The sequence below is a fragment of the Aspergillus foveolatus genome, assembly GCF_047715535.1.
Source record: "Aspergillus foveolatus strain CBS 279.81 unplaced genomic scaffold BDW70scaffold_19, whole genome shotgun sequence".
Classification (NCBI taxonomy): Eukaryota; Fungi; Ascomycota; class Eurotiomycetes; order Eurotiales; family Aspergillaceae; genus Aspergillus; species Aspergillus foveolatus.
Genome location: NW_027396083.1, coordinates 440,776 through 460,063, shown reverse-complemented (window position 1 = coordinate 460,063; position 19,288 = coordinate 440,776). Strand labels below are relative to the sequence as shown.

Below are 19,288 nucleotides of genomic sequence, written 5' to 3'. Positions count from 1 at the left end.
GAACTCCATTCGTCCAAGAGTTTTAGATGCCATTGCAATCTGGACGTGATTCTGTCGATTTAGGAGATTCCGGGGCAGGAGGTGAAGCTTCGCTACTACGTACCATCGCAATGGAGATATTATAAGTTATCTTCGAAGTGAGGTATCAGTCTCTGGTGCAGTGGTCCTTTGATGATGACTAACAGTCGAACTGTACGTCTCAGTTTCGGACCCTTCTTATCACCCGCTTCTCATGCATGAGAACATATTACACGGCTGGGTTCTCTGCTTGGGATTTAAAAGAGAGAACTAGTCATTGAGAGGAAAACTCGGTTCTTGATGAATCCCGGAATAGGTCGACTCGTGCCTGCCGACTTATAAGAAGAATCATGCACCGTCAAGTCGCACGGCGAAACGTTTCTCAGACTTATCTGCCGTTCCTGCTCCAGGTCCAAGAGTCCTATCGGAGGCATTATGTGAAGGACTAGAATGATGACCATAACAGCCATATCAGTGAGTAAATGTTGGCTCAGGTATGGTGGGTAGAGGAGCAAGGTATTACAAAGGGGGGCCATGATCAAAGTCGCGAAAGGACGTCCAACCAGTTGGACAGGCTGGGAGTGCTGGCCGTGCCAGCGAGGATACATTGTGCTCAGGATGAGGACGACCGCAGAGATGACCAGTATGGCAGAGACTATTTTCGTCCTGAAATCCTAACCCTCAGAGGCCCAACATAAATTCAACTACTCTCTTTGCCAATCGAAACAAACTTGTCCGCTGGCGTTCTCCTGGAAACTACTTTGATTATCAGTGGTAAATGAGATAAGGATGAGCAGTTCAACAGCATGAGCAGGAAACTGCCGATCGGCAGCGCTGACCGTCTGACGGCCACCACTCTCATGCACTCCAAAAATCGCACCCACGTGGGTATACATCTGTCTCCTTCCTCGTGGTTACAAACACAAACACAGAGGTCATCCCACTCACCTTCCCACTTCGCTCATAACTCATACCCACACCCGTGTCTATCCATTCCTTCATCATCCTCAATCTTAGCAAAAACCCCCCGGACCATGAAGGTTTGAGGGATCTCCTAGTGCGACCGCCAGGAACGCCCTGATTATATTAAACGCCCAGTCAATGTCGAGCGTTCACGAACGTGACAAGGCGCCAACAGAACAAGCCTCAGCGTGTCATGCGCCGAGAGTGCTTCGACTCCTTGGAGGTGCTTAAACAAACTTGGCTACAGCTGGGCGGCCCATATACCTACTCATCATCTCAGTGATGCAACAGGCAAGCGCAGGTCAGCACTACCTAGACACTAGGTTATCATCATCCCGGTAGAGACGGAGCACATCGTCATTTAAGGATACAGTGCTTCAGTTCAGCAGATACGCAATTCCCTATGGGTGAACGGGACAGCAGCACGTGCTCATCCGACGAGCCCGGAACAAAGTGGAACTACGGCAGAAGCAAGTATACTTCTCCGGCGCTGGGATTGCCCTCCCAAAACTCGTGTCCCTCGATCATCGTGGGATGACTGCGATGCTGCGACGGCTGACTCGAAGGATGCTTGCTGCCAGGCAGAAGCATAGGATGGAACGTGTGCCGCCATCAGAGTACCATAACGCAAGGTTCAATACTGCATGGCGGTTGATGTGGTTGTTGATGGGTTATTGGGGGCACGTAGCATCATTAGAAGAGTCCTCTGGATTGGTGGAACAGACGCACGTGCTTATGCTAGGGGTATCGATATCGGACGCGATTGATGGCAGCCTGCGGACCCGGAACACCCATGGACCAAGATGCAGCACGGAATTTGACTGGCAGCCGATTCCACGATTCACGTAAGGTCGGTCGTTAATAGGCCGCCAGCGGCGTCACTAATGACCATTATCGTGGACATTGTCAAAAGTTCTGCTCGAGGAGCCGGGCGCGATTTGCTAGTGTTCCACGAATGTGCGGACTGCCAAGAGGGCGACGAATACACAGGAACACGGTCTTCGGAGTGCATACTCGATGTCCAAGCAGGACATAAAGATTCCTGGAGCCTATTCATCAGTTGGCTGAGCTGTCAACCTGTGCATGCTCTGCCGTACCCCCCACGTCGCCTCGGGTCGCAATCTGGTAACTCAACACGCGACCAACTTCCTCTCCCATGAGATGCCAATGCACTAATTGTAGGGAGATGCATAGTGCATGATGGTGGCTGCTGGTCTAGTTCGAGGGCCTCCATGAATTCAACCCCGCCGTCAGCGGCGATCTGATTGCGGTAAGGTTGGCGACCGCCCGCTAACAGCCAATCCTACCAACACGTGCGCAAATGATTGGCCGGAAGAGTCGGTCAGCTACTGAAAAATAGTTTTGACTCTCCGCCGCCAAGTCCCAAAGTGCTAGATATTCACGAACTCGGAACAAAATGTCAGGGAAAACCAAGATGGAGCGAATTGAGACCCGCGATTCTAAACTCCCCCATCCTGCGCCCCGGCAGTGCCGCTTACCTCGCAAGACACCATCGCACCTTCCTCTTGGCTGAGTGTGGACCAGTGGCTGCAACGCTGAATGCCGGATGCCCACCGGCCAGCTTCCTATCAGGTTGCCACTTCAAGACTCGTGCCAATTCCGCGGGACCAGTTTGGCTCGGACTGCCCGCTCTTCTCCCAGCGAAGTTTTCTTGGTACTTATATTTTATCTTTCCTGCATTCCTTCGATCTTGCCCAGGTGTAACACATTCAAACACTCATTGGATCATCCCAAGGCTCATCACTCTTCCCAAGACCGCCAAAAGTCTTGTCGTGCTTGGTTTCCGTCTTGTCTTCGGCGGCCAAGAGCATTCATTTGCCTCAAAACGTTCTTTCGATTTTGAGAGATACCACGAGAAGACAAGATGAACGACATTGGGCTTCTTCATGCGCCCCATGGGCCGGGCCAAGATCCCCTAGAAAATATGGATGCGCACGAGAAGGACGCTTTTGACGCTCTCATTCGCCCCGATGACAGCTATACCGCGGACGGGACCTACTGGGCGGATTTGTCGCTTTTCAGAAAAATCAAGTTCGTGAGCTCATACGATGCGGGGGAAGCCAAGCGCGAGCTTAGCGACATCTGGAAGATGTTCAAGGCCGATCCCTTGTCGCCAATGTCTTATTACTTCCAAAATATGGTCCTCCCTGGAGCTGGTTTGGGTCTAGAAGGGTGAGTCTGCCGATTCTGATTCTGGGCGGGAACATGGTGCTAACCCAGTTTTCGTTATTAGCTACGTTCTCTTTTCGATCGGAAACCTGAAACCCCTCTTCCAAGCTGCCTTTGCCTCGTGCTGGGACCATGACTACGAAGGAGAACATATTTGTAACGCACAATGGCTCAATGCGATAGAATATCTCGAGATTTGCGGTATTATTGTTGGTCAGATCCTTGTCGGTATTGTGGGTGACTGGTATGCGTCAGGAAGTGGACTGGAGTTTGGGGCAATTTTCTGACGTTCGATAGGCTCGGCCGACGATGGGGTTTAATTCAGGACGCCGCGATTATGCTTCTAGGCCTCGTTATGCTTACCGCGGCCTGGGGTGTCACCCAAAACGGCTGGGTTATTTGCTACGCATGGTCTCTATTTATTTATGGTATCGGTGTTGGTAAGTGATTAGTCCTTTCATTTGCAACGGATTATGCTAATATCGCCGCAGGAGGTGAATACCCCATGACCGCCACCAGCGGTATGGAAAATGCTATCGGCTCTGGCAAAGTCTCTACCAAAGAAGATCGTCTCCACCGTGGCCGCAAAGTCACCAGTGCTTTCTTGATGCAGGGCTGGGGTCAATTTTTCAACCAGGTCCTGCTCATCATTTTACTGCTTTGCTTCCACCATGGGAGCGGAAACCCGCCCTACTCTACTGTCTCTGCTCAGTGGACTTACCGCATATCTTTCGCCATCCCCGCTGTTGGTACCTTGTGGCTCGTCTACTATCGTACGTACCACATGAAGGCTGCCAGTAAACAGCTGCAGGCCGCAAAGAAGAAGGCGTCGGTTACCGGTTATGATGTAAACTCGCTCAAACTGACCTTCCAACACTTTGGATTCCGTCTGGTCGCAACAACCGGCGCTTGGTTTGCCAACGATGTCTTCTTTTACGGCAACAAGCTGTTCCAGTCCGAGTTTATCAAGGTCATTAGCCCCGCGTCGACATCCATCATGCCCACTTGGCTCTGGAACTTGGTGAACGTTGGAGTCTCGCTTTGTGGTTACTACTTGGCTTCCTTCCTGATCGACAACAAGCTATATGGCCGCAAATGGATGCAGATCATCGGTTTCTTGATGGATTTCATTCTCTTCATCGTTCCCGCCTTCCACTTCGACTATTACACCTCCCCTGAACATATCAAGGAATTCCAGGCTATGTACTTCTTAAGTTCCTTCTTCAACCAATTCGGCCCCAACTCGGTCACTTTCCTGGTTGCCGCAGAAGTATTCCCGACGCCCATCCGTGCCACCGCGCATGGAATGTCCGCCGCTGCGGGAAAACTCGGTGCTCTCCTTGCATCCGTTCTCTACAACTACATCGACACACAGACAAAGTTTTACGTTGTCCCCTGGTTCGGTCTGGCAGGTCTCGTTCTCACCTTTTTCTTCCTCCCTGACACTACCGGTCTTGACCTGAAGGAACAAGAGCGCCGCTGGAAGTACATCCGCGAAGGTCGCGAACAGGACTATCACGGCCCGGCCGTTCACCCCAAGCACCTGTCTCTCTGGGAACGCTTCCGTGGTACCGGCAAGTACTATGATGCGGAGCTCGACTACAAGCAGAAGGTCGAAGAGTATCGCGTTGAATGGGAAGCCGCGATGTCTGCCAGGACCTCCGAGAAGGACAAGGACGGCGAGGAAGACGCCGACGAAGAGCTCTTGTCCGGCCACGTCAACAACTATTTCTATCGCACAAGCCCAATGTTCCGCGGAATGGAAGCCAAACCTGGCAAGGGTGACGACTTTGCTCTTCCTCCCGCTGCGCGGTCGGATGATTCCACACAGAACTCCGTTCAAGAAAAATAGTCACGAAATAGTTACAAAAAATCTCTAATACCCTTCCTTGGAGTTTCAGGCAGTCAAAATCAGACATGGCCATCTATTGTTTTTTTTTTCTTCTTCGTTGTTTATTTTCTCAGACTTGCATGCATTCAGCATTCATGAGCAGGCGGAATTGCTTTACATACATACCCTAGTACATAGATTATCGAGCCTCACGATCATTTAATGCAAGCGGACCCTCGGACCTTTCACCACAATTGGCTTCATGTCTTCTATATTCCCTGACCCAGTATCTCATCTTGCGAATCGTCGAGGGCTGGTCAGGACTTAACATGAATCCAGATCTCAACAAATCTCACATAGCCGAGGCTTCCGTCTGGTTTCTGGAAGCGCTGGAAGGTGGACCCCGACCAGTGAATTCTGGCTCCGTTGCCCCATTAACTAGACCTGAAACGGGTAATTTATTCTGCCGTTTCTATAAGTGCGCTACGCTACTCTCGTGAGGGCGAAGCCTAGGCGGTCTACAACCAGGTCAAGGATCAACACCGCATTCATACTTTGGTGATATTAGTATGAACAGACATTTCAGGCTTGTTTAGAATATTTTCCCTTCCAATACAGCTAGCAGTCGATCCTACTCTATCTGACCAGAAAAGGATGTCCCCAGTACTCTTCGCATTCGGCTCCAACGGCTCAGGCCAACTGGGCATTGGGCACGAGGAGGACGTCACCACGCCGGAGAGATGCATCTTCAAAGATGAATACTCCTGTCAAAGCTTGGATTTTGGGCCACCGAAGCAGAAAATTAACGATAATGTCTCTCGGATAGTAGCGGGTGGAAATCACACCCTTGTCCTTTTAGACGATGGGCGGGTCTACATTGCGGGAGGCAGACAATCTGTCTTCAAGCGGGTTTTTGTCAATGACCCAGAAACAGGGACCGAGTATGGGCTCTTCAAGAGTGTGGCTGCGACGTGGGAAGCGAGTGTCTTGGTTGTCTCTACCGCCAACGAAAGTCAGGACAGTCGTGGTGACGCGGTCTTTGTCCTTGGATCTGGGGCAAAGGGGGAACTTGGACTCGGTGCGGAGGTGACCGAGGCTCAAACTGCTGGAGCCAGGGTCCCTAATTTTCCGCCACGGAATGTGAAAGTTCGGTCCGTTGCAGGCGGGATGGGGCACGTCGTTGCTGTTTGTTCGGATGGATCCGTGTATGGATGGGGCGCTGCAAGGAAGGGACAGCTCGGTGCTCAACTAATCAGTGAGAAGATTGTATGGGAGCCGAGACAGATTGATCTGGAAGGTATAAGCGTAAATTTCGCTGTCTCTGACGCCGTCTGTGGGCGAGAGTTTACAGTCTTATGCGGTGATAAGGAAAAGGGGGAGTTTGCTGTTCTCGGACCTGGCTCTGGATCTCCGGGGGAGAAGGATAAGTGGGGCATCCAAACAGGGATCCCGGCGCTTGAAAGTGTGAAGGGGTATTTGCGTATACATGCTAGCTGGCATGGTGTCTATGTACATCAAAAAGACCAGTCTATCTGTGCCTGGGGACGCAATGACCGCGGCCAGTTGCCGCCGGCAAACCTGCCTAAGGCGCGAGAAGTGGCCGTGGGAAGTGAGCATTGTCTTGCAATGCTGGACGATGATCGTGGTTGCAGCGTTGTGGCGTTTGGATGGGGTGAGCATGGCAATTGCGGGCCTGAGACGGATGCGAGAGGAGATGTTAAAGGCGTTTGCGCTCGAATTCCGCTGCCTGAGGGAGTTGAGGTCGTTGGAGTTGGTGCGGGCTGTGCGACGAGCTGGATTATTGCGGCTTGAGTGGCGCAAAGCACATTTTGGTGTGAGGGAGCGGTAGTCGTGACGACAATTCTAGTCGAAAAGACCGAGGCCGTGCAGCTAAGGCTATCAGCATGAACGCAGTTACAATGCGGGTGCCACTAACCTGGGACATCCGTTGCGTCGGCGGAATCCCCATCTCGTCGTTGCCCAGGTCCATTTGGTCGCCATTGCCTAGGTTCGGCTCGATATCTCGCAAAAGCGGTCCTAGGCTCTCAGGATTACCCTGCTGCTGTTAGAGAACACTGCTAATGAAAGCGAAAGATGGATCATACCGGATCAGCAGTTGCATCCCAACCGAGCATATCCTCTGCCTCGGCCTCCTCGTCCTCAGTGACATCCCACTGCCTATCATCATCCGCCGGTACAAAAAGACTATCAAATTTAGTGGACGGCGCCTGTTGTGTCGCAACAGTTGCCTGTGTGTCTTGTTGCGTGCCTCGCGTGGATGTCCCTGTAAGAGGGCGGATAGGTCTGCCTCGTGGCGGAGCCGTCTGTCTCGCATTGGCTGAGTTGCTGTTATTTGTTTGAGGAGGAGCCTGTACAGGCGCGGGCCGAGGAGCAGGCGTTTGTCTGGCTGAGAGCTCCCGGACAGGCCTCGTGGAACTTGGAAGATCCTCTGGGCCTGCTTCGCCGGTAGTCATTAGGGTGAATTCTGTTCTGATGCCGTCAAAGTCGTACGCGAGTTGCAGAGGTCGGCATGGACGGGTGTATCGCGCGGTTATCAAGATTCTGGCCGTTTCGGCGTGGGATATCACCGCTTTGAAGTCCTTTAGGCTGATGGCGATGTGGACGCCGTCGTCGGCAAGGTAGTTTTCAAAATCTGTTTTGTCAACGGCAACTGAAGTGTGCACTGGTTGTCGGAGGGTGTCTAGACCAAGATTAGTACAATCTAAGTAGAGAGAAAGTTCTCGATAGACGAACCCTTCCCGTCTGTGATTTTAGTCGTAAAGCTAGTGAAGATCACCTTGGAATTCTCTGAATAGATATCCAACTGCTCCGCCGACGGACTAAAATGCGCGGCTATCTCTTTCAGGAAGGCGGGCTCAACGGTCCATTCATTAGTTGATTGTGACCGGTCAAAGATGGCATGTTGGATTGTCGTTGACTCGTAAGTGAGCTTGTATGATTTGATCACGCCTGGCACTGTAAGCGACGAACCAGATAATCGACAATGGTCCTAACCGAGTCCGCATATCATCCGAATAACTAGACGACATTCAGCCACGTCTGGATCTTCATGAACCTCAAACTCGCAGCGTTCAACTGCAGTGTCTTTATCTCGTCGACTTGTCCTCCCGGCAAAGACGGATAGTAACGCCTGCAGGCTTTTAGCATAGGAACTCAAAAACAAAGTCAGAACCCGCACCTTCAAATATACTTCGCAGCTGAACTTCCGAGGCCCGCTGTTATTACCATTCATGCCGAATTCGTATGCTTCGAAGAAGTTTTGGGCTTCAAACGCAAAGGATGAGTATGCAGTCTTGCTGGAGTTGAGCGCGCTCAGACGAAGCTGAGACCATGGTCAGAACTGTTCATTTAGCTCTATAACGTCTTCGCTAACGTACCAAGTCATACTCGGCTTCAATGCCGACGGTATCGCTGTATTTTGCTAGGCATCCTAGGGCATCGTGTAGTTGGGATAAGGCCTCGGGGAGGAGCGAGAAGAATAGAGTCGTCATGGGTCCGACCAGCAATTCCTGGCTGCTCCAGATTCGCTGCTGTTGTTACAGTGAGATAAGATCTCTTCTAAATCTTAGAAGATTTTCCACTATCGTATCACCTTTCTGCCTTTGGTCATTGCAAAAAGATAAAGTTGTTGGTCCAGGAACAGGCTCCTAGACGCGTAATTACATAAGCAACGCCGAGGATGTAATGAACTGAGAGGCTCCAGCTGCAACCTAACGTCACCTTCGTATGCTTTCATGTCTTTGTTCTGATCGAGATTTCATGAAATGACATTTAGAAACATTCTGCACATAGAGATCTGCTAGGTGTTTGGTCGAACTGTCGCTGAAATGGCTGCGACACTACCCAGTGAGATTCTCTGTATGGTCCTAGACTACCTGGGAGACGAAAAGGACTACAACAGCCTATATCAATGTGCACTCTCATCGAAACTTTTCACCGAGCATGCACTCTCTGCTTTATATCGGTGAGAGCAGATACAGTGAAGTCGAATCAACCCGTGAAGATCCATACTTACACCGGCAGGATCTATGACGCCTCACCCTTAAGAGGCGGAGGCACCGAGGACGAACAGTTGAGAGCCCAGACTCGAAAACCAGCCTATTCAGGTGTAAAAGAGGAGCATAATTCGTCGCTGAGAAAATGGATTACGCTCTGGCGATCTATTGTTCTCTCAACGCTGGATTTGACCTATCTACCTTACTACAGCTATATCCGGTACTTGGATCTAGACGATCTAGGAAATCTGCTGGGCTCGGGATCGACTGTCAAGGAGTATGTGTTTCTCTCATTGGGTACAAGTTCTGACCGTTGGTAGACAATTCTTCACACAGGAGCTTCTCGAATTTGTCTCTCATGAGCATCTTAAAGATGGAAATAAGCGGCGGCGTGTGCAGACTACTGCGATCGATAATGAATGGATTAAAAGGAAGCTTGGGTCAGGTCTGTCCTCGTTTCATAACTAATGATTTTTTTTTTTGCTGGCTCTTACTTACCCCTCGAAGTGATCGTTAATAAAAACGCCATGATAAGAGGAATGTCTTGCGACGGTAATGTGTTTCGTGGTCAACATGTTATCCATCTGATGAGCAACAGTTGCACCCGTGGTATTAAATGAATGGATTGAGGTATCACCTCAACTACAAAGCCTGACAGTTTGGTCTGGAAGTACACTCTCGCAGCAAGCTGGCGAGAAGATCCGTGAGCACTGCCCTGATTTCAGACAGCTCCGGATTTACATATGGTACGATCTCATATACTATTGGAGTCCTAGCACTAACGCCGTTTCAGGCAAGACAAACCGCCCGGGAACGCAGAGACAGAAGCAGAGGAGCTGTTCAATGCACTGCGGCCTAACTCACTAGAATACTTCGAAGTGCTTAGCTTTTCTCATTTAGGTCCCCGGTCAATGAGAGCATTAAAAACACAAAAGGACTCCTTGACGGAGTTGAAATTGACCAGTCTCAACATTGATACAATACGCGAACTGGCCTCATTGGGCCCATTGCCCAAGTTAGAGGTTCTGAGCCTGACGGATTCAGCGCCGGCCGCATGGGACGAGCCATTCTACGCAACTCTCGATGAAGTAGCTGACTGGATTGGGACCTGCGCAAAGTTAAAGCGTCTCGAAGTCAGGAGATTTATGCACGATTCCAGACTGCTAAGCAAGGCATTGATGAACGACAATATCCACCTCAGCAGCCTATCCTTTGCTGGCTTCAAGTTACACGACGGCTTCAGTTTCCTTTACGACCTTCAAAACCACAGATCCCTGCAATATCTCTACCTACGCGGCGAAGGAAGTCCGGATCCCGCCCAGAACAACTTACTAGTCGAGAGCGTAGGCGCCCTCCACAAGCTTCGCGAACTTGAACTCAAAGACGTGTCCGACTTCTTCACCATGGAGCAAGCTGGGGAACTCACCATGTCCCTCCCCAATCTCGAACGACTCTGGATCAGCGGCGAAGCATTCAACGATTCTATCTGGCCCGCCTTCTCGTGTCTCTCGCAACTCAAGAGCCTAGCCATATACGCCCTTAGCAACTTCACAGCGGGCGGGGTCATCGACTTCATATCGCAACTTGGTCCTGGGAATCATGGTCTGACTCTGTCCATTCTCAACGCGACATCTGCTGTTGAATTCCCGGACGAGATGCAGGTGATGATTCGCGAGACCTTGGCAGGGAGTCTGGAAGGCTCGTTTGATTTTGGCCTCGCTCAAGGTTCGATTATTACACTTGGAATGAAGTTATACTGACAAAGTAGCAGAAGAATTCAGCGATCCTGATTCTGAGATTGAATTGTCAGACTAGGGACACGCTAGAAATGAGGGGCTTCAGATATGGATGGCTTGAACACGGTATTGGCATAGGCAAGCGAATCTGAATGTCATCTTGAGTCCTTTTATTGTCTGTTCTAAGTAACTCAGATATGTGGAGTAAACTAATTAACGGGATTGGCGGAGTTGCTGCGGGAGTCGCGTCCACCGCGTCGAGAACGCGCTTCTCCCAAGCCCGCGTCACGATTTGCCGAGTGAGCCTCTAAGCATCTTTCCCCAAAACAATTGTCAGCCAGTGCGTTATCCACTGGGTAAATTTCGCTTCAAAATATCACATTCCATGCCTATCATTTCTATGGAATAATTGCTAGGCTGAAATCCAACCCACAATGGCTTCAGCCCGCGCGAAGTTGGCCGAGCTCCGCGCTCTTCGTGCCGCCGGAAAGAAGCGTCTGTCAACATACGAGGTCGAGGAACAGGGCGATATCTACGAGGAAGTTGACGATGACGGCTACAAGAAAATCATCCGCAACCGACTCGACGAGGACGACTTCGTCGTCGACGATAATGGCGAGGGATACGCAGACGACGGTCGAGAAGTCTGGAACGAACAAACGGGACAATACAGCGACGAAAGCGATGACGACGAGTTACCAGCTAGGGGAAAAGCTGCTAAACGTAAGCGCGAGGAGGAGAAGCAGCGGAAGGAGAAGATCAACAATGGGATCTCAAAATACTTCAGTAGTGGAGCTGCGGCGCCGGCTCCGAAACCCAAGGTGAGCGAGGGTCGCTTGAGCGAAGATGGTTGATGGTCGCTGGGGCTAACTTGTACACTTGCAGCCAGTTGCTACTGCGGAAGATGATGCCTTTCTCGCGGACCTGCTGGGCGAGGTCGACAACAATGTAGTCTCGAACACGGTTCCTAAGCACAACGTCGTTAAGTCGGAAACGCGGCGCAAAGTCCGCATACTGTCTCCTCCGCTCTCTGAAAAGACGCGCACACCGAAACCTGCCATAAAAGACGAGAATGGTGGTCCAGTTTCTCCGGTTGCCGAAGAGCCGGCTCTGGACATAGACGGCGGGGACGGGCCTCTTGACGCAAATGACGATATCCCAATGAGCGACACAATGCCATCCTCCCCCGTCACGAAAGCGGTCGAGAGGAGAAGCGCAGTCCCCATAAAGGAAGAGCCCGAAGATGATGATGACGATATGATGGAGGTCGTCCAAGCTACCGGTCATGAGGAAGCCAAGGCACCAATTGTCAACATTTCTGGCAGTAGGCCTCCGCCCAAGATCAAGAAGCAGCCTTACGCGACTCCGGCTAGTTCGTCTCCGGTCAAGTCTGCAGCAGATGTTAATGCTTCGTGGAACGATGTGCGCAACAAATTGAACGTGCTCAACAGCCCAGCGTCAACTGAGACACGTGCCTTTGGCAAGTTACGGCCCCAGGATGTGGCTGAGCAAGACGGGAGTCTGCGCTTCTTCTGGCTCGACTATACGGAAGTTAACGGCAGTCTTTGCTTATTCGGAAAGGTGAAGAACAAGCAGAACGGATCTTACGCAAGTGCATTTGTCAAGGTCGACAGCATCCTCCGCAAGCTTTACTTCCTTCCGCGCGAGTACAGACACAAGGGCGGTCGAGAGACTGACGAAGAGGTGGACATGGAAGACGTTTACCACGAAGTCGACCAGATGATGTCGAGACTCAGAGTGGGCATGCACAAGATCAAAGCATGCACCCGCAAGTACGCCTTCGAGATGCCTGGTATACCAAAGGAAGCTGAGTATTTAAAGCTACTCTATCCGTACGACAAACCAGCGCTACCCATGGACACCAAGGGAGAGACCTTTTCTCATGTTTTCGGCACAAACACCTCATTATTTGAGCAGTTCGTTCTCTGGAAGAACATCATGGGGCCATGCTGGCTCAAAATCGAAGAAGCCGATTTCTCGGCCGTCAACAATGCTTCGTGGTGTAAGTTTGAATGTCAGACCTCGAAGCCCGGCCTTATCAGCCCAGTCCCCGATTCTGAAAATCTCGACCCACCAACTCTCACCCTGATCAGCCTTGCTTTCCGAACGCAGCTCAATGTAAAAGAGAACAAGCAGGAGATCTTAGTAGCCAGCGCTCGAGTTTACGAGAATATCTCTCTCACCGAGACGACTCCTCCAGAGAAGCTTCCTTGCAAGACGTTCACTGTGATGCGGCCGGCTGGTTCGTCGTACCCTGTGAACTTTGAGGCAGAAATCCGGAAGCAACGGGGCACGTACATGCTGGAGAAGAGTGAACAAATGCTACTCAGTAAATTTCTGGCTCTATTCGAAAGAATGGATCCGGATGTCCTGATGGGGCATCAGCTCCAGGAAGTCGACCTCAGTATCTTGCTCAGCAGGCTCAAAGAGAAGAAGACCCCTGGGTGGCATCGCCTTGGACGACTCAAGCGCGGAGAGTGGCCTAAGAATTTCAACAAGGGCGGTGGTTTCTTCACCGAGCGACACCTAGTAGCGGGAAGATTGGTTTGCGATGTAGCTAACGATATGGGCAAGGTAAGGACCCTCGTCATATATCTAGAAAATCACTAACGCTGGTAGTCACTCATGATGAAATGTCAATCTTGGAGTTTGACGGAAATGTGCGATCTTTACCTTGGGTCTGGCAACGGGCGGCAAGACCTAGACATCGAGGCGGCACTAAAGACTTGGGCAACCTCGAAAGACGGACTTGTCAATTTCGTTACCCATTGCGATACTGATACCTACTTCATTGCCGCCTTGGTACTGAAGCTTCAGATGTTGTCCTTGACCAAGGTACTTACGAACATTGCCGGCAACTCTTGGGCAAGAACACTAAGTGGTACTCGCGCTGAGCGTAACGAGTACATTCTGCTGCATGAGTTCTACAAAAACAAGTACATTTGCCCAGACAAGTATTCGTCTAAGCTGCAGAAGGCGGAAGAAATCGCCCAAGAAGGGGACGAGGATGAAGCAACGGATAAGAAGAAAAAGGACAAGTATAAAGGTGGTCTCGTTTTCGAGCCTGAGAGGGGTCTATATGACAGATACGTGCTTGTCATGGACTTTAACAGCCTGTACCCCAGTATCATTCAAGAATACAATATCTGCTTCACAACGGTGGATCGCACATCCTCGGTATGTTATTTTCATGCTCTTTTTTGGTCAAAGCTAACATCTCCAGGCCGAGAATGAGAATGACGAAAAGGTGCCAGAAGTCCCTGCGTCCGACACGGAGCAGGGTATCCTACCTCGTCTTATTGCAACTCTTGTTGGTCGTCGACGAGAGGTCAAGAAGCTGATGAAGGATAAACGGGCGACGCCCGAACAGCTCGCCTTGTGGGACACAAAGCAGTTGGCTTTCAAACTTACCGCTAACTCTATGTACGGATGTCTTGGATACACACAAAGTCGCTTCTATGCTCGTCCCCTGGCCATGCTCACGACGTTTAAAGGTCGTGAGATTTTACGAAGCACCAAGGAGCTAGTAGAGAGCAAACAGCTGAGGGTCATATATGGCGATACCGACTCCGTCATGATTAACACCAACATGGACACTATCAGTGATGCACTCAAGGTCGGGGAGGAGCTTAAGACTGCCGTGAACGAACGGTATAAGCTGCTGGAAATCGACATTGATAACATCTTCCGCCGTCTTCTCCTGCACGCCAAGAAAAAGTACGCTGCCATCAATATGACCGAAGTGGACGGTAAATACGTTGACAAGCTAGAGGTCAAGGGTCTCGATATGAAGAGGCGTGAGTACTGTGCGCTTTCCAAGGAGGCTTCGCAGCGCCTTCTGAATGAGATTCTTTCCGGTGACGACCAGGAGCTTGTATTGAATCGTGTTCACGATTATTTGCGTGAGCTAGCAGGCAAGATGAGGGAGTTTAGTATTCCTGTTCAGAAATACGTGATCTACACGGTATGCCTGCTCCTTTGTTACTTCTGAGCACTCGCTGACTTAGCCTAGAAATTATCTAAACGCCCGGAAGAGTACCCTAACAAGGAAACGATGCCTCCAGCACAAGTTGCATTACGAGAACTAGCCCGAGGCAAGACAGTCCGACCCAACGATGTGATCTCTTACATTGTCACATCCGGCGACTCAGAAACCTCCTCTCTTCCCCCAGCCAAACGCTCTTACACCCTCCAAGACGTAATTAAGCCCGACTCAGGCCTCAAACCCGACATCGAGTTCTACCTCCTCAAACAAATATTCCCGCCCATCGAGCGTCTTTGTGCCCCCATACCCGGCACTGACGCCGTCCGCCTAGCCGAATGCCTAGGTCTTGATGTCCGAAAATACCAAATAAACACAACCACCACAAACAACACCCAAAATACCGAAATCTTCCCGCTAGAATCCCAGATTCCTGACTCTGTCCGCTTTGAATCCGCTGCCAGACTTACCCTCACCTGCCGCCGCTGCAAGGAACGCTCCGTCTTTGAGGGGCTCGCAGCCTCAATCCACATGTGTAAACCCACCGGCGTGATCTGCCCTAACTCTTCTTGTGGAAACCCCTTCTCAACTCTCACCATCATCGCCCAGCTCGAGAGTCAGATCCGCGCCCAGACCTCAAAGTACTACGAGGGATGGCTTGTCTGCGACGAATCAACATGCGGCAACCGAACACGCCAAATCAGCGTGTATGGGCACCGCTGTCTTGGTCCGCGTGGGCAGGCAGAAGGGTGCCTGGGACGCATGGCGTATGAGTATTCCGAGAAGCAGATGTACAACCAGCTATTGTACTTCGCCAGCCTATGGGACGTCGATAAGGCGCGGGCCGCGGCGGAGAAAGAGAGCAATGAGGAGAAGAAGGATAGCATTGCAGCTTTGGTGGAGTTCAATCGGGTACGCTTTGGGACGGTGAAGGGGGTCGTTGATGCTTACTTGAAGAAGTGTGGAAGGCAATGGGTTGAGATGGATGCGTTGTTTAAGTTTATGTTGGCTTAGACTTTCCAGCTAGCCTTTAGTTGGTTTGCCTTGTATATAGTTTGCCGTTTTGTCGACAACGGATGGATGGATGGATGGATAGGGCTTCTTGTTTGTCTGACACGCATGACGATGCATTGTTTCAAGTTTGTACCGGCGCTTTGCTTTCTGACTGTTATTCTTGAATGATGGAATGAGATTGCTTAATTAATTAACATGATTTCGACTAAATATTTTTTACGATGGATGATAGTCGCCTCGCTGGTGATTCTGCGCCCCGGCATCCGGACGAGCTTCAAGCATTGGGGAAAGAAACTGCTGGTCACAATCTGGTATCGTTGTTGCCCAAGGTCATGGTTACTGCATTGGGATTTCTGCGTACTTTATAAAAACGATTGCACCCTTGTTCTTTATCGAAGGGGATGCTATATGTATGTCAGACTGTTCATCACAAGTAAAGTTGTGAACGTCAACGAGCCCTAATAAATCTCGAATATCTGGTATGTGGGTTTTCAGATAGAGCTTCTTCATGTGAAGCCGCTCAACTCGGCTATTCCTCGCTCCCTTTCGATGATGGCTCGGTTTCTGGCCCGGATGACAGGATGAGGTTGCCTGCGCAAAGCAGCCTTGTTTTCAAGGCTACTGAAGTTGTGAAGGACAAGAAAATCCTAAGGATTGCCGTAAGCACCAGCGTGCTCTCCTCCCTTTCGTGGGCTGCCTCGCAGAGTGCGACTGTCTGAGGCGGCTCGGCGTTTCGGCCACTTCAGGTCATCAATGCTTCTAAAAGCTCCAAACTCCTCGGTTAAGCAGGCCCATTGCTGTCTCGTCTGTGACTTTACTTATGATGAAGAAGGGGGAACGATGAACATTGGAATGTATCCGGTTTAAGACCGCGACTGCTGGACGTGGATTGGCTAGAGCGAGAGAATGACGTATAACTGATCGATATGATCAAGGACGGTAGAAGAGCTAAAAGAGTGTGGGTGGAGAGTTGGTTTTGTGTTGTACTTAGAGTGCGTAGAGTTATATCATATACCCCGTCAAATTAGCTAAGCCCTTTCTGGCGAGTCTCCACCGGATGCAATTCATCTTTCGGCTTCTCCCCACGAACTCGTCGGTGTAAGCGACGACCTAAGCAGAAAGTGCTTTGGCCTAGGTTTCAACTTGAGCTGGTCCCCTAGCCAAAGATAGCTCCTAGTCATGTCAGTCGGGCGAGTCCTCGTTATTGCGGGATCTGATAGTTCTGGCGGCGCGTATGGCACCCCAGTCCCTCATTGCCCCTCCAGATCGCCTGCTAATGTACCTTCTCCGGGGTTAGTGGACTGGAGGCTGACCAGAGAGTCCTGACTGCCCATGGCTGCTATGCTCTTACAGCAACTACTGGCTTGACCGCGCAGAACACCCTTGGAGTGCAAGACATTTTTGTGGTACCGGCCGATTTCGTCGGAAAACAAATCAGAGCGGGCCTCGATGATATCGGGGCGGACGTTGTCAAGCTCGGTATGGGTCAATACTCTTTTCTATCAATAGCTTCGTCGCGGCCTTTTGTCAATGGGTACTAATCTCTCGAAGGAATGCTCTCGTCCGCAAAGACTATCGACGTTATTGCGGATGCACTCGCGTCGTATCAGATTCCGTCTGTGGTCTTAGACCCGGTAATGCACTTGCCTTGAATACTCTGACAATGACTGACTCAGTAGAAATAGGTGATGATTTCCACCAGCGGCTCGCAGTTATTACCTGAAGCCGCAGTTCAGGGTCTGCGTACGAAATTGCTGCCTCTGACAACTGTTCTTACACCAAACATCCCAGAAGCACAGCTTCTGCTGAAAGATGCTGGTCAAGAGCCTACCAATCCGGAGGACCTCCAAGGGCTCATAGATCTCGCAAAACGTGTCGCTGCACTGGGCCCTCGAGCTGTTCTGTTGAAAGGCGGGCACCTGCCACTCACGAAAGACTACAAAGCCGCCAAAGGATCAAATGACGCCTCGCGGGTCATCGATGTTCTATACGACGGAGAGGAGGTAACTCAATTCGAAACAGAGTACCTGGTCTCTAAAAACACTCACGGCACCGGGTGCTCTCTTGCATCTGCCATAGCGGCGAATCTCGCGCTTGGGAAGGACTTGAAGAGAGCCGTGCGTAATGGTGTCCGTTTCGTTGAAGCGGGAATCAAGACCAGTTATGACATCGGAAAGGGAAGCGGGCCCATTAATCATTTTCATTCCGTGTACAGCTTGCCTTTCGCGCCGTATGCTTCCCCGCTCGCTAATGTGAATTGCTGTTGCATGTCCGCTAACGTGTCCACAGAGGGCGGTTCCTAGAGTACGTTCTAGATCGGCCCGACGTACAATCAGTTTGGAAGCGATTCACAGAGCATGAATTCGTCTTAGGTCTGGGTAGCGGTACACTTCCCGTTGAACGTTTTAAGGAATACCTAGTTCAGGACTACTTGTACCTCGTATGCGTCACTTTTTCACGTCACAGTTCCACTCATCGTTTACGATCTAACCTAACTACCAGGTCCAATTCGCTCGAAGCAACGCACTTGCGTCCTATAAGGCAAAGGACATGGAGTCAATAGCTGCGGTAAGTTATTAAGACGTCAGTCCTATGCTTCGCCAACTCTAAGAACTTGGCTTATACAGTCTGCGAAAATTGTTCTCCACATCCAACAAGAAACCGCGCTACATATCGATTACTGCGCGTCTTTTGGGCTATCTAAAGAAGAAATGGAGAAGGTTCCAGAGACGACAGGTAGGTGATTTTTGCTAAGATCTCTATACATTAAACTCTCGATTCCTAACTGCTCCATTATCAGCTTGCACGGCATACAGCAGATACATTCTCGACGTAGGCCAATCGGAAGACTGGCTTGCACTACAGGTCGCCCTAGCTCCGTGTCTGATTGGATATGGGGCAATTGCACAGAGGCTACACGCGGAAGAAAAGACCCTTCGGGAGGGCAACCGATATTGGAAGTGGATAGAGAACTATGTTGCAGAGGATTACACCGAGGCTGTCCGTCTAGGCTCCGGTAAGAAACACTCGGCTCCTCATTGTAGAATGTGCGAACACTTGTTCAGCTTGCGACTGACGGCTTTCCAGAGCTACTCGAAACTCATATGAGGAAGGTCTCGCTATCCCGGATGGAAGAGTTAGTCAAGATTTTCATCAAGGCTACTGAGTTGGAGATCATGTTTTGGGACATGGGACTTGGCGCTGGACACAGCTGATGTACATATAGCTTGTCTCCATGCCATGTTTGTATATAGATGAAGTTCACTTCTGAATACTTCCAGACACTATTATGTATAATGAAAGTGTTCGCGTTGTATGTCGGTAGACCTAACTCATGCTGCCCAAGGTGGAAACAGATGAAGTCCGGCGAATGGAAACATTAGCCAACTCATAGCATCAAGTTCGAACAACCTATTACCAACCTCACTGGAAGCCTAGTTTATTAAATTTTTGTGGTAGCCACATTGGCCACCTGCACTAGTCATCATTGGCCATTGGCCACTGGTACAGCTTACAT

General features: G+C 50.5%; 7 protein-coding genes across 7 annotated transcripts; 5 read left to right on the top strand and 2 right to left on the bottom strand.

Annotated features, from left to right (window-relative positions):
• Positions 1 to 224: 224 nt before the first annotated feature.
• BDW70DRAFT_134932 (uncharacterized protein) lies at positions 225 to 768 on the bottom strand. The gene has a single exon (XM_073736598.1). It carries the CDS (start codon positions 624 to 626, stop codon positions 276 to 278), a length of 351 nt encoding a protein of 116 aa, XP_073596844.1. The 5' UTR covers positions 627 to 768; the 3' UTR covers positions 225 to 275.
• Positions 769 to 801: 33 nt separating this feature from the next.
• On the top strand, positions 802 to 2,357 carry BDW70DRAFT_134931 (uncharacterized protein). The gene has a single exon (XM_073736597.1). The coding sequence runs from the start codon at positions 1,516 to 1,518 to the stop codon at positions 1,828 to 1,830; it is 315 nt and encodes a 104-aa protein (XP_073596843.1). The 5' UTR covers positions 802 to 1,515; the 3' UTR covers positions 1,831 to 2,357.
• A 248-nt stretch (positions 2,358 to 2,605) lies between these two features.
• Positions 2,606 to 5,373, top strand: BDW70DRAFT_134929 (putative MFS phosphate transporter). Its single transcript, XM_073736596.1, has 4 exons — positions 2,606 to 3,174; positions 3,236 to 3,415; positions 3,469 to 3,611; positions 3,663 to 5,373. Exons 1-4 carry the CDS (start codon positions 2,867 to 2,869, stop codon positions 5,021 to 5,023), a joined length of 1,992 nt encoding a protein of 663 aa, XP_073596842.1. The 5' UTR covers positions 2,606 to 2,866; the 3' UTR covers positions 5,024 to 5,373.
• A 164-nt stretch (positions 5,374 to 5,537) lies between these two features.
• On the top strand, positions 5,538 to 6,957 carry BDW70DRAFT_36259 (regulator of chromosome condensation 1/beta-lactamase-inhibitor protein II). The gene has a single exon (XM_073743845.1). It carries the CDS (start codon positions 5,657 to 5,659, stop codon positions 6,812 to 6,814), a length of 1,158 nt encoding a protein of 385 aa, XP_073596841.1. The 5' UTR covers positions 5,538 to 5,656; the 3' UTR covers positions 6,815 to 6,957.
• Positions 6,866 to 8,514, bottom strand: BDW70DRAFT_149759 (putative DNA repair protein rad9; the record flags this gene model as incomplete). Its single annotated transcript, XM_073739060.1, has 7 exons — positions 6,866 to 6,892; positions 6,939 to 7,058; positions 7,108 to 7,703; positions 7,757 to 7,972; positions 8,018 to 8,153; positions 8,202 to 8,345; positions 8,401 to 8,514. The coding sequence occupies 7 exons, from the start codon at positions 8,512 to 8,514 to the stop codon at positions 6,866 to 6,868; spliced, it is 1,353 nt and encodes a 450-aa protein (XP_073596840.1).
• A 251-nt stretch (positions 8,515 to 8,765) lies between these two features.
• On the top strand, positions 8,766 to 10,833 carry BDW70DRAFT_167479 (uncharacterized protein; the record flags this gene model as incomplete). The annotated part of the gene is made up of 6 exons (XM_073742233.1): positions 8,766 to 8,987; positions 9,047 to 9,295; positions 9,339 to 9,463; positions 9,617 to 9,764; positions 9,812 to 10,743; positions 10,790 to 10,833. Exons 1-6 carry the CDS (start codon positions 8,851 to 8,853, stop codon positions 10,831 to 10,833), a joined length of 1,635 nt encoding a protein of 544 aa, XP_073596839.1. The 5' UTR covers positions 8,766 to 8,850.
• Positions 10,834 to 11,088: 255 nt separating this feature from the next.
• On the top strand, positions 11,089 to 18,986 carry BDW70DRAFT_167476 (DNA-directed DNA polymerase alpha catalytic subunit POL1; the record flags this gene model as incomplete). Its single annotated transcript, XM_073742232.1, has 13 exons — positions 11,089 to 11,575; positions 11,640 to 13,349; positions 13,395 to 13,952; positions 13,999 to 14,739; positions 14,788 to 15,669; positions 16,942 to 17,003; positions 17,069 to 17,250; positions 17,323 to 17,405; positions 17,457 to 18,001; positions 18,061 to 18,273; positions 18,383 to 18,507; positions 18,572 to 18,787; positions 18,859 to 18,986. Exons 1-13 carry the CDS (start codon positions 11,189 to 11,191, stop codon positions 18,984 to 18,986), a joined length of 5,832 nt encoding a protein of 1,943 aa, XP_073596838.1. The 5' UTR covers positions 11,089 to 11,188.
• Between the last annotated feature and the right edge of the window lie 302 nt (positions 18,987 to 19,288).